This window comes from Manis javanica, chromosome 3, assembly GCF_040802235.1.
Source record: "Manis javanica isolate MJ-LG chromosome 3, MJ_LKY, whole genome shotgun sequence".
Classification (NCBI taxonomy): domain Eukaryota; kingdom Metazoa; phylum Chordata; class Mammalia; order Pholidota; family Manidae; genus Manis; species Manis javanica.
In genome coordinates, this window is record NC_133158.1 from 172,199,521 (window position 1) to 172,211,719 (window position 12,199).

The 12,199-nt window shown below is 51.6% G+C and overlaps 1 protein-coding gene across 3 annotated transcripts in view; it reads right to left on the minus strand.

Annotated features, from left to right (window-relative positions):
• Positions 1–5,108: 5,108 nt before the first annotated feature.
• FYCO1 (FYVE and coiled-coil domain autophagy adaptor 1) overlaps positions 5,109–12,199 on the minus strand; it is a 79,238-nt gene continuing 72,147 nt past the window's right edge. For 2 of the 3 annotated variants that reach the window (XM_017640620.3, XM_017640618.3), the window contains exon 18: positions 5,109–8,921. In XM_017640620.3, coding sequence (XP_017496109.1) covers positions 8,846–8,921 — 76 coding nt within the window. In that variant the 3' untranslated portion in view covers positions 5,109–8,845. The remainder of the gene's footprint in view (positions 8,922–12,199) is intronic. The other variant, XR_001849880.3, reaches the window with a different exon arrangement.

Below are 12,199 nucleotides of genomic sequence, written 5' to 3' on the forward strand. Positions count from 1 at the left end.
TGTGTGTCTTCTTCTGACCTGGCACCAGAAGTCACATAGTGTCACTTTGGCTGTTTCCCACTGGTCAGAGCAGTGTCAGGCTGGCCCTGAGTCAAAGGAATCAGCCAAGACCCCACCTCTTATGGGAAGAGTGTCAGATAACTTTGGGGTCATGGTTTAAAATCACCACTCTGTGACCTGTCAGTTAGTTCATCTTTCAATGACTCCAATCACTCAATCCCCCAACCGCCTAGCTGAGTAATACCCAGAGAGAAAAGGGCCAAGGAGAGAAAAGCCTATGTAGACAACTTTCTTAATAATAGCAGCCATTAGCATTTTTGAGTGACTCTTTATGGAAACCACTATGAAAGGCCCTTATGATCTTATGCGGTCTTCATGGCATCCTTATGAAGTAGCTAATGCGATAGCCCTCATTTAACAAATGGAGAAACTAAGGCACTGAGGGGGGCTCAGTCACCTGCCACAAGCCATAGCTCGTAGGTAATGGCACCAGCAATTCATATGCGTGTCTTTCTGATAATAGAATCTGACCTCCTAAACGCTCTGTTATGCTTTCTCCCAGTTGGAATTCAAGCTCTTTTTTTCCAGTGGTCCATTCCCACCGCGGAGACTGCACAGCTCAGAGGTCCTGCGTCAGGAGGGTGGGGTGGGCCGAGGTGGGCCAGTCCCTGGGCGGTCAGGCAGGGCCCTGGTCAGACTGTGGCCTCCTCCTAGGCCCTCCCTCCCAGGTTTCAGGCTGTGGTTTCGGGCTGTCATGCTTACTGCCGAGTAGTTGACCTCTTTGGTGACTGTAGGTAGATATGAACAACTTTGTTATAACTCAAGCTTGTAGGAATTGGGCTTTTGGTTGTTTACCGGGAGGCCGAGATAGCCATACCCTGAGGGGAATTTGTTCTTTTTAGAAATTAGTTTTGAAATTTAAAAAGTTGAACTGCCGTGTAAAAATAATTGTATGGTATAGAAGGGTACCAAGAGAAAAGTAAAAGTTTGCCACCCCTGCCGCCATGTCCGGAGCCTGACGGGCCGCGCCAGCCCCGCTGCAGCGCACGCGCCTGGGAACGTGTGGTCACCCGCGCTCCACCGCAGCGCCCTCTAGTGTGCAGCTGTGTGCTTCCTCAGCCAGGCCCCCGGACGCGTTCTTTCCTACTTCTGCGGTCACAAGCCACGTGCCCATGAAAAGTCTTGTGCATCTTTGTGTACATGGATGGTGTATCTGGAGCAGAAGGCAGGATGAGAATTGGGGCAAAGGGGAAAGTTCAAGAAGGGAGGATCCTCTGACTCTGGTACAATGATTGCAAAAATGATCCTCATTCTCCAACCCCCTTCCCCATCTCTTTACAAAGTTACCTTGCAGTTCCTCCCATCAAGAGGAATCCCTTTTCCCACATCTCAGATCTGGGCTGGCCTTGTGACCTGCTCCGGTCGGTAGAATACGGGCAAAGTGGTACTGAGCTGTTGTGAGGCTCGGCCTCACAAGGCCATGTACTTCCATTTGCTCCCTTGGAAACCTGCCCAGCAGTTATCTGACCAAGGCTGGCCATCCTGCCGGAGAATGGCAGACCGTGTGGAGCAGAGCACAGTCATCTGGCTGAGATCAACCAACAGCCAGACAACTCTAGGCCTTGTGAGAGTACAGCCAAGGTCAGTGGAATCACCTAGAAGACGTGCAGCTGACCAAGGACAGACATACCAGTGAGCCCGTGGCGAGTAAGCCCAGAAGAACCCCGCAGTCAACTTGAAGATCTGTGAGCTAAGTAAATGCTTAGTGTTTATGTTCTTGGTTTTGAAGTGGTTGTGCAGTGTTAGTGTGACTATACATAATGGATATAGCCTTTTGTATGAAGGGTGATACAAAGTAAGGTTTCAAGGTCAAGAGCTCTCATAGAAAATTCTGGTTTATTAAAGTTTTTTTTTAGTCATCAGATAATCTATGTTCCAGTGAAATGAGAATGGTTTAGGGGAAAGCTACTCCTGCAGCCGTCTTAGTATCGTGCAGCAGTAGTAACATTCTCTAGGTAAATGGAATCATGTCATGCCAGAGGACTTGTTTAGCAATATCTTCCTCTCCAAGAATGAAATCTCATCACTGTTCCAGTGTGTAAGGCAGTAGGTTGAGGTAGAAGTCTGGTTCTAAGATGTAAGGGTCACTGGTAGAGTTAAATTAGGAGGCAGATGCATTAGCTCCTTTTACCCCTTTCCTCAAGTTCTAACAAAGAGGTAATACAGTGGCAATCATCCAAGACCTTCTCGGTGTGGTCCACGGATCACCTCCATCAGCATCACCTGGCAGATGTGTGAATGGACCAGATCTTGTGAACAGAGCTGATATGGGCAGTGCCCGTGACTCTGCATTTTAATAGGGTACCAGGCAACCAAAGAGGTTTTCTTGTTTCTTTTTCTAAGAAACTCTTGAACACTTGCTTTGTATTTACTGACACTTAAAAAGTCAACACCTTGACTCTGGAGCAAAACTGAGTCCTGTGTGAGTCTTGGGCTTTTCCCGATAGCTTGGCATCTGAACCCTTAACTGAGGAGGCGGTAGGCCAGACCCGGGACTGACGCTGCTTCCCCAGCCCTCTTCCCCAGGGTCATCCTGGGGGACATGCATGTGTGATCCTCTTTCTGGGAACACCCAAAAGTTCTGTGGGAGTCCTTTACAAAAATGTTTGGTCCCACACTGGATCTGTCTTCTGTGCAAAGCCCTCCCCAGGGCCTTTCTGTGAGAACACGTGAGGCCTTGGAGCTCAGCTTCAGAGACAGGGACAGACTGCATCATTTATTCCATGTCTGCGGCCACTGCCGTTGGTGTCTGTCTGGTAAGTGGTCCAGGTCCTACTTCCACTAAGTATTGCCTCTACTGGATGTAGTAGTTGCTCTGGCCACAGCACTGGTGCCACGACCCCACTGTACCTTTCTTCCAATGAGGAAGGCAACCTGTTAACCCAGCCCCCCATCCAGCCCTCCTCAGACCCTCTGGGAAGCCCCTGCATTATCCCTTTACCCCCGGACCCACTCTCACCTGCTTTCCTTTCTCATGCCAGAAGACAGTGCCTGCCCCACTGACCTGGCAGACACGTGTTTAGGCCTTCCAGGAGGGATTCTTTCTCCCCTTTGTGGCTTAGCCAGAGCCTTGTTGGGAGTGAAAGCCAGGGAGGCCCTCCTGAAACATCTTTTCTTTGAGGATTCTATGTAGCCACAGGCCCAAAGCCAAACTGGCCTGGAAATGAGGCTTTCCTTTTGGTAAGGATGCTCACAACTATCACGTCCATCGACACCTGTCTCACTTGGTGAGTTTTTTTTTTATGTCAGAAGATGATTCATTCCAGGCTACAGATGGAGCTGCCAACTCTGATATAACCTCAGCACAAACGTGCCACAAGGTGTGAGGAAACCACACCAGCCTCTGTCCTCCCACAGAGCTTGGAGGATCGGGGAGGGACAAGGGGACACACATCAAAGCCCAGGGGCTGGTGATCACGCTTCTGCTCGGTTTTACCATCTTTCTTCAGAAACTGTGGGGTGTGGGAAAAGTAAAAGGCTGACCTTTCTGTCAACCCTAACCCACTTTGAATGGCTTTCATAATAGCCTTGCTCTTCCCCTGAGTTTTGATGGCTTCAATTCAGCTGCTCCCTCAAAAAAAGCCTCTTTTCTCATCTTGGGTGACAGGTTTCACTGTCTATTTGCTTTTTAGAGGTGTGTGGGTGGCAAACTTCTACAGCCAGATTTTTCCCACACATCTTCAAACTGAAAGGGCTAACCCTGCTGAGCGGGTCCTTCTGAGTCACTGGGGATTCCCTACGTCTTCCAGCCCCACAGGCCGGAGGCGCGGCACCTCTGAGTACCATGGAGCCTGCGGACGCTGAGTTGGCTGGGTTTCCTGGATGGCAGGTGAGGCCTGGAAAACCTTGAGCAGGCCTGGTGCTTTTGGCTCACTCAGTGGTCTAGTTAGTGGGTGACGTGGGATGGATGTTCTGACATGGAAGCCCCCGATGGTGGCCTCCGAGGCAGCACAGCACCTCTGTGACTCGGTTGGTTCTTGTTCTCATCGCCCGCCCACGTGGCCACCAAGCCTCTGGAGGGGCTGTCCTCCTAATAAAGGACCCCTTTTGCTGTGCTGTTCGGGCCCTTGGATAAACCAAACTTCCCTTACTTCAGCCTGCTCACTGGACAGTAAGAGGCTTGATTTGAGATGGGGTACAGGTGGGTAGGACTGAGTGACCAGCTTAGCTCTGTCCTCCCCAAACTTCCTCCTGCCCTCTGCTCATCTCTGCCAGGGGCATTTCAGTAGCTTCTGCCCCTGGCCGAGGTGGCACCTTAGCTGACCAAGGTGCTGGGACCGACCACTGTCCCCAGTGATTGAGTAACTGCTGAGCACTTACGTGTCTGGCGTGGTGCTCACACGGCCGTGGGGGTGAGGGAAAGAAGGGAAGTGAAGGGGGAGGAAACTGCTCCTTGTCCTCAGGGCAGAACAGGGTTACACAGTGTAATTTATTCCTGAGTAACTGACTGAAGGAGGGCCACGTGGGAACCTGGAGGGAGATGGTGGAGGGAGGGCCGGGGGTGTTCCATGGGTGCAAGGTACTCGAGGGAAGGAGCCCCCGTCACCCCTGGATGTGGGCTGTGAGTGCAGGGGACTGTGGGCCTGAGCTCAACCCCACTGGGCTGGGAGTGACGGGCTGCAGTGGGGGTGCAGACTCCTCTGTCTGTCCCGCCTCCGCTGGCCCTGCTTCCTACCACAGATGAACCCATCGTGGGTGTAGGCCAGCCATGACTTCTCCCCTCCCCCGGGATTCTGGTAAATCAGCAGTCCGCTCTCTGCTCAGAGTGTCTCAGGAGTGCCAGAGGGGAGCTGGGGCGCTGAGCTGAGGGCAGCCCACCTGGCGGAGCCCTGGCTCAGGCAGACCCAAACACCAGCTGCAGGGTAGTCCGGGTAGTACCTGGACATCAGGCCCTGTGACCTCTGGGAACGCCCGCTGACTCCAGTCCCCCCAGAAAGCTGCCATGTGAGATGATGCTCTGTCTTCCAGTGGGGCAGCTCCCCCCGGACTCCGGTGTGGCTCACTGCGTCACTTGCCTTGGGTCCCCGTGGAACAAGATGACACTACTCTCAGTATCATAGTGTTTCCTTTATTTAAATCCCAAGGTTAAAAATACACCACTTCCAAATGGTATAGCAAGTGCTATGAAGGAGTATGTCTTGGGATACAAACGTTTCCCACCCCCACCACACAGGTGGGGTGCTGGCATTTGATGTGCTTCTGGGCAATTCTTTGGCAGGTAAGAATGAAACAGGTTCCCAGACCTGCTATCCCATAAGGCTGTGAGAATTAAAGATTGGTCAATTAAAGTGCAAATCCAATTTGGAGGCTGCTCAGCCGAGGTGTGGGTGTTGCTCTGCAGCCACCAGAGGCAGAAGCATCTCTGGAACACACTCACCCAAAGGTTCTAAGGCAACCTTTTTATCAGACAGGCTTCCCAAAATTTAAAGATACACTATATTATTTTTTAAAAGTGCTTACGAGGGAAAAGGCAGTATTCATTGTTTCCTGTTTCCTTGGAAGAATCACAATGAAATGAAAAAACTGGCCTAAGTTTCCACAAAAAAGTGCCTTTTGGATAAGTGTTCTGTAGTCATGAACAGCTGACTTGAGAGTCCGTGTGGCAGGAGCCTGGGCCTGAGCTTCACGAGGGCTTCTCTGGGCCGTAGCGCTCAGTGCCTCTGAGCTGACGGTGGGGGGTGCCAAGGCGGCCTTTTAAAAGTGGGACTCCTGCAAAATTGTATCAGGGATGTCTAACCAGTATCATAAAAAAGACTGTGATTTAATTTGATTTCATCAAATGGGGATTTCATTTCACTCGAGTCTGGAATGTCTTCACCACTTTAGGTGGGTGACAACTTAAAAATTTCAGAAAAACAATCTCCTTAATTTTTAAGTTATACTACCTGGCTTTTCATCTCTGCTTTCCAAACTCTGTGGGGGTTTTCAGCCCCAGATTCCTGCTAGACAATTTCTTGGCCCACTCTTGGTCCAGTCGCCTTGGGGTCCGGTGGGTTCCAGCAGGAGTGCTCTGCACAGGCCTCACTTTATCCCAGTCTTGTTGTGGATGGTTGTGCCTGACAGAGGCAGTGTTTCCGGATGAAGCTGATCGGTGCTCCGAGGTGGCTGTGAACAAGGTGGCCAGTATTGGTATCAAAAGTAAGGGACTGTCATTCAGAGAGCTGGCCATCAAGGGGCTGCATTTTTGTCTTTTTTAAAAAATAGTTTTTCCTGGGATCCCAAGAATGTTTCCCTCTTGTTAATTTCTAGTGTTACTCAGTCTGCCGTGACTGCGCAATAGCTGTACTTCACTGTCATTTGCATTTTTCAAGGAGTACCTCAATCCCAAAACCTCAGTAAAGATTGGAACCTATTAAAAATAAAGGTATTTATACAAGCCACACTTCAATAGGTCAAGATAATTCTCTAGCTGCATAGGTCATAGCAAACTCGAGCTCACACAGCAAAGTAATGAAGGACAGGCATCTGTCCAGCCCAGAAAAATAAATATGCTCAGAGTCAGTGTGTGACTGCAGGGGTATCTGGCTGTCCTCTGAACCCACAAAGGCCTTTTTGCCCACCTGCAGTCAACATTCAAAGTGGTGCACGCCACAAGGGGACCCTGCAGTCCCGGAGCGGCTCTGGGTCGGCTTCACAAGAGCCGAGCAGTTTCTGAGCTATAGTTGGTCCCCTGTCAGGCTGAGTGACAGAGGTTCAGAAGGGTCTTGGATGGAATGTCCCAGGCCTTTCACAGCAAACACATCAGCCACTTGGTAAATGTTGATTTTACTTGCAGACAAGAGCAGTGCCACCAGCAGAAGGCCATAAGCCTTCTCTGCAGAGTCCTGGGAATGCTAAGCTCTCAGAACAAGACTCCAGACGGCTTTGGGTTCTCTCGTTTCTTTCTCGTGGTGAACCAGCTACTTCTGATGATCCTCTCCAAGAGGGTGGTGGATTCAAAGGCAAGCTAATTTGCTCTGTAACAATCTTCAGGCTGTGTGGCATGCATGTGAGGACAAGCATGAATCTAGAAGAGTCTCTGGGGCCTGAGTACAGTTGGGTTCTTGGCCAGGAGATGCTAGAGACCTCGATGGCTTTCTGCCAAAGGCAGCTGTCCCAAGGAAAGAGAGCACACAAGGTTCAGCTTTTCTCTGGGCTAACTTCTCTTGAAGATTCTGTTCACCACTCCCTCTGCCCTGATCACACTGAACAGAAGTGCTCAAGCGTCCTAAGCGAAAGGTCTGAGGCCACGGCAAAGGTTACTTCCTCCTGCCCCATGAGAGTCCTCTCTGCTGGTATCGGTGGCTGTGGAGTCTGCGCTGGACTTGGCCTGGGGTCCCTGACCCATTCTCAAGCTCTCCAAAGCAGTCAGACCAGGCCTGTAGATGACAAAATGAAGCTTTTGGGCAGTGTGACTTGGACCTGCTGGGCCCAGCACTCAGATCCTCAGACGACCCCCCTAGCACTCTCTCCCTCATCCCTGGTCAAAGGGAGCCACTTCATCAGATGCCCTGCTCACTGAAGAATCTGGGCCCTGACTGCAGGCAGTTGGCCTCCGTGAACAAGGCCCAAAGAGGCCATCAAAGGTGAGCTCTCTGTGGTAGGAGAAGAAAAGGGCTGCAGAGAATAGGAAGATCATCTTCCTGTCGTGTGAAATGAAACAGGATTCATCTGCGCCACAGGGAGATGGCTCCTGGGTGTCAGGTGCAGGCTGAACAGTACTAAGTGGGCAAATGGAAGCTGGGGAATCCAGCAGGTGGGGAATGGGGACCAAGAGGTGAGCACAGTGTAGATTTATGAATTCTGCCTGAATTATACATTTGAGCTACCAAAGAGTTTTGTTAAGAAGGCTCTAACTTTTGAAAAGTGGTTCTTACTCTGATTATGGTCATTGGTGAACATGTCTGCAGGTGAGGCAGAACCTCTCATTGTATAAACAAAGCTGGCAGCTAACGAGTGAGCCCAGATGGCGAGTGCACGACCCTGCTCTTTGGTCACCGCTCCGATGTGGGCCAGCATTCGGGCTTTAGCTGTTCATATACATCAGCAACTGCAGGCCCTCAGGGCAGTGGGCGGGTTCAGGTCCCTTGGGCATCTTCAGTTCTTATTTTCAGGGCAAGGTTTTGAGCTGTTAAGGCCTGGGTGAGTGAAGAGCTTCGCCTGAGGGCAGCACTGTCCAGACAGGAGGGCCAGGAGGAAAGTGCAGCCAGAGGCCCCTCCAAAATCACAAATCTGCTGAGGCAGGGAGGGACAGGCACGTGACAGGAAAAGCTGGTGGGGGTTTCAGGAGGGCCCCCAGGCACCTTGACTGTCATGATGGCCTGTGGCCTCCTTCCCTAGGACACACAGGACTGGCCAGGACATCCTGGCCCACAGTCACCTGGATGCCCGGCCCTGGGGTGGGCAGGGTGAGGCCACTCTCTCCAGGGGCAGGACTCAGGCGTCCCATAAGCACCTGAGCTCCCAGGGGCCACTGATGGGCTCCTGAATGTTTAAGCCTTTGGCAGAGTGTCCCTTTGGGCATGAGGACAGTTGGGTCCCTAATCAATGGAAACATTGCTTGAGCCCTTAAAAGCTGCAGGGGCTTAAGAGTGATGGCGCACAGTGCCGAGCACACCGAGCTCCGGGGGATGCAGCTCTGAGAAACAGCCGGGGCCTGGCTCCCAGAGCTGCACAGCTGATTCGGCTTCGGGGCAGCTGCTATTTTTTTGTTCAGTTTTTTTTTTAGTGCTTTATAAGTGACAGGTGAAGAAGAATAGTGTTTCCTGTAGATAAAGTGAAACTACTAAAATCCAGGTGCTTGAGCCTACGGGAAATCGCTTCCATCATAGATCACAGGCCTGTCAACCGTCAAGTGATAAAATACTTTCTTGGAGACAAACCTGAGGAAACAGAAATGGGAGAGGAGGGTGTTACACGAGGGCTGTGGTTGGGGCGTCTGGGGTGCTGCAGTGACCTGTGGGTGCTGGCTGCTGCAGTAGGGCTTGTGGAGAGACCTCTGCTAGGAGGGGGCCCCTCACAGAGGGCGTGGCCTCTTCTTGGACACACACCCCCTTTCCTGTCTAGCAGAATTCCCTCCCTGCAAAGGTCAGGGGGTGTTGGGACATCGCTATTGACTTTCCTGGGCCTCGGGCACCCCCATCCCATCCCGTGCGGTGGCCCTCCTTCCCCAGCCATGCTACTGTGAAGAAGCCTGGGGCCTGGGCAGTGGTGCCTGCAGGGGCAAGGGAGCAGTGGGCAGAGCAGGCACTGAGAGGAGGTATACATGGTGGAGGCGAGTACAGAGTTTATTTTGACTAGCATCTAAATCTGTTTTGTCCATGGTTGGGCAATCTCGAGTAGGCCTCTGAGATGACCTCAATGGGCTAAGGCCAGACTTTGTTATAGCACCACAGCCACCTCCAGTGATAACTGGGAGCCTGCTTGGGGCGTGGGATGGCATTCTGCCTTCAGCATGCCACCCTGTGGCCTGTCAACCCACAGAGAGGCTCAGTGGGGTAGGGACAATGCTCCCTGCCACTGCAGAGGAACTGGGTCTCAGCTAAGGCTACAGAGGGACAGCAGAGCCTGTGCCTGGCTGGCCCCACCCACTCTCCTACCCACTGCTCACTCTCCTAACCTCTCCTAACCTCTCCTTTGGTGGGCTCTTGGTCACAGTCCTGGGAGTTCAAGGCATGGATATGGCGAGGTCTGGCACAGCTTTCCTCTAGAGCATCTTATCGAGTTATTCTGCTAAACGCCAGTGGGCTGGGAAGGGTACCCATGCAGGGGGATGCAGCCACTAGCTCAGGGCCCACACAGAGAGGATGTGGCTGGGTGCTGATCAGGCAGATCTCATGAAAGAGGCAGCCCCCAGAACCCTCCTGCACTGCTGGTGGGAATGTGAGCTAGTTCAACCATTGTGGAAAGCAATATGGAGGTTCCTCAAAAAACTAAAAATAGAAATACCATTTGACCCAGGAATTCCACTCCTAGGAATTTACCCTAAGAATGCAGCACTCCAGTTTGAAAAAGACAGGTGCACCCCTATGTTTATCACAGCACTTTTTACAATAGCCAAGATATGGAAGCAACCTAAGTGTCCGTCAGTAGATGGATGGATAAAGAAGAGGTGGTACATATATGCAATGGAATACTATTCAGCCACAAGAAAGAAACAAATCCTATGATTTGCAACAACATAGATGGAGATAGAGGTTATTATGCTCAGTGAAGTAAGCCAGGCGGAGAAAGACAAGTACCAAATGATTTCCCTCATTTGTGGAGTATAACAACAAAGCAAAACTGAAGGAACAAAATAGCAGCAGACTCACAGACTCTGAGAAGGGACTACTGGTTACCAAAGGGGATGGGTGGGGGATGGGTGGGGGAGGGTGGGTGGGGAGGGAGGGAGAAGGGGATAGAGGTGTATTATGATTAGTACACGTGGTGTGTGGGGAAAACAGTGTAACACAGAGAAGAGAAGTAGTGACTCTGTGAGATCTTACTACACTGATGGACAGTGACTGCATTGGGGTATGGGGGGAACACGATAATATGGGTAAATGTAATAACCACATTGTTTTTTCATGTGAAACCTTCATAAGAGTGTATATCAATAATACCTTAATAAAAAAAAAAAAGAGGCAGCCCCAATTAAGAGCTTATGCTGAAGCCAGAAGACATACAAGGGACAGCAACCTTAACCAGCAACCTTAATGACCCCTGTCTCATGCCTCCATGAAGCAGGGCCCCTGGCTTATGCTCAACCAATGTTGACTCTTTCTCCTACTTCCTTCCTTGGCAGCCCTTCCAGCCTTCTCTCCCTGTATTCCCAAATGCCACCCCACAAGCCTCCCGGACCTGCATCTGGTGTTTTGATACAGTGCTTCCAGAGACATCACACAATACTCCCATTTCCATGAAAAAAAGGTCCAGGGGCTGTGCCTCACAGTTCTGGACCTGTTTACCTCAAGCTTTAGCATTCATTCCTCCATTTCTCTCTTTCGCATCCATCCATCCATACATCCATCCACCCATCCACCCACTCGTCCACTCATCCATCCATCCATTCACCCACCCATCCACCCACTCGTCCACTCATCCATCCATCCATCCATCCATCCATCCATCCATCCATCCATCCATCCATCCATCCATCCACCCACCCATCCACCCACTCATCCACTCATCCATCCATCCATTCACCCACCCATCCACCCACTCGTCCACTCATCCATCCATCCATCCATCCATCCATCCATCCATCCATCCATCCATCCATCCATCCACCCACCCATCCACCCACTCGTCCACTCATCCATCCATCCATCCATCCATCCATCCATCCATCCATCCATCCACCCACCCACCCACTCGTCCACTCATCCATTCATCCATCCACCCATCCACCCACTCGTCCACTCATCCATCCATCCATCCACCCACCCATCCATCCACTCGTCCACTCATCCATCCATCCATCCACCATCCATCCACCCACTCATCCATCATCCATCCATCCATCCATCTATCTATCCATCCATCCACCCACTCATCCACCCATCCATCCATCCATCCATCCACCCACCCACCCATCCACCCACTTGTCCGTCCGTCCATCCATCCATCCATCCATCCATCCATCCATCCATCCATCCACCCACCCATCCACCCACTTGTCCGTCCATCCATCCATCCATCCATCCATCCATCCATCCACCCACCCACCCACCTATCCATCCACCCATCCGTCCACTCATCCATCCATCCATCCATCCACCCTCTCGTCCACTCATCCATCCATCCATCCATCCACCCTCTCGTCCACTCATCCATCCATCCATTCATCCATCCATCCATCCATCCATCCATCCATCCATCCATCCATCCATCCATCCATCCATCCATCCATCCATTCATCCATCCATTCATCCATCCATCCATCCATCCATCCATCCATCCACCCACCCACCTGTCCACCCATCCATCCATCCACCCACCCACCCACCCGTCCATCCATCCATCCACCCACCCACCCATCCATCCATCCATCCATCCATCCACCCACCCACCCACCCATCCATCCATCCATCGATCCATCCATCCATCCATCCATCCACCCACCCACCCACCCACCCACCCACCCATCCATCCACCCACCCACCCACCCACCCACCCA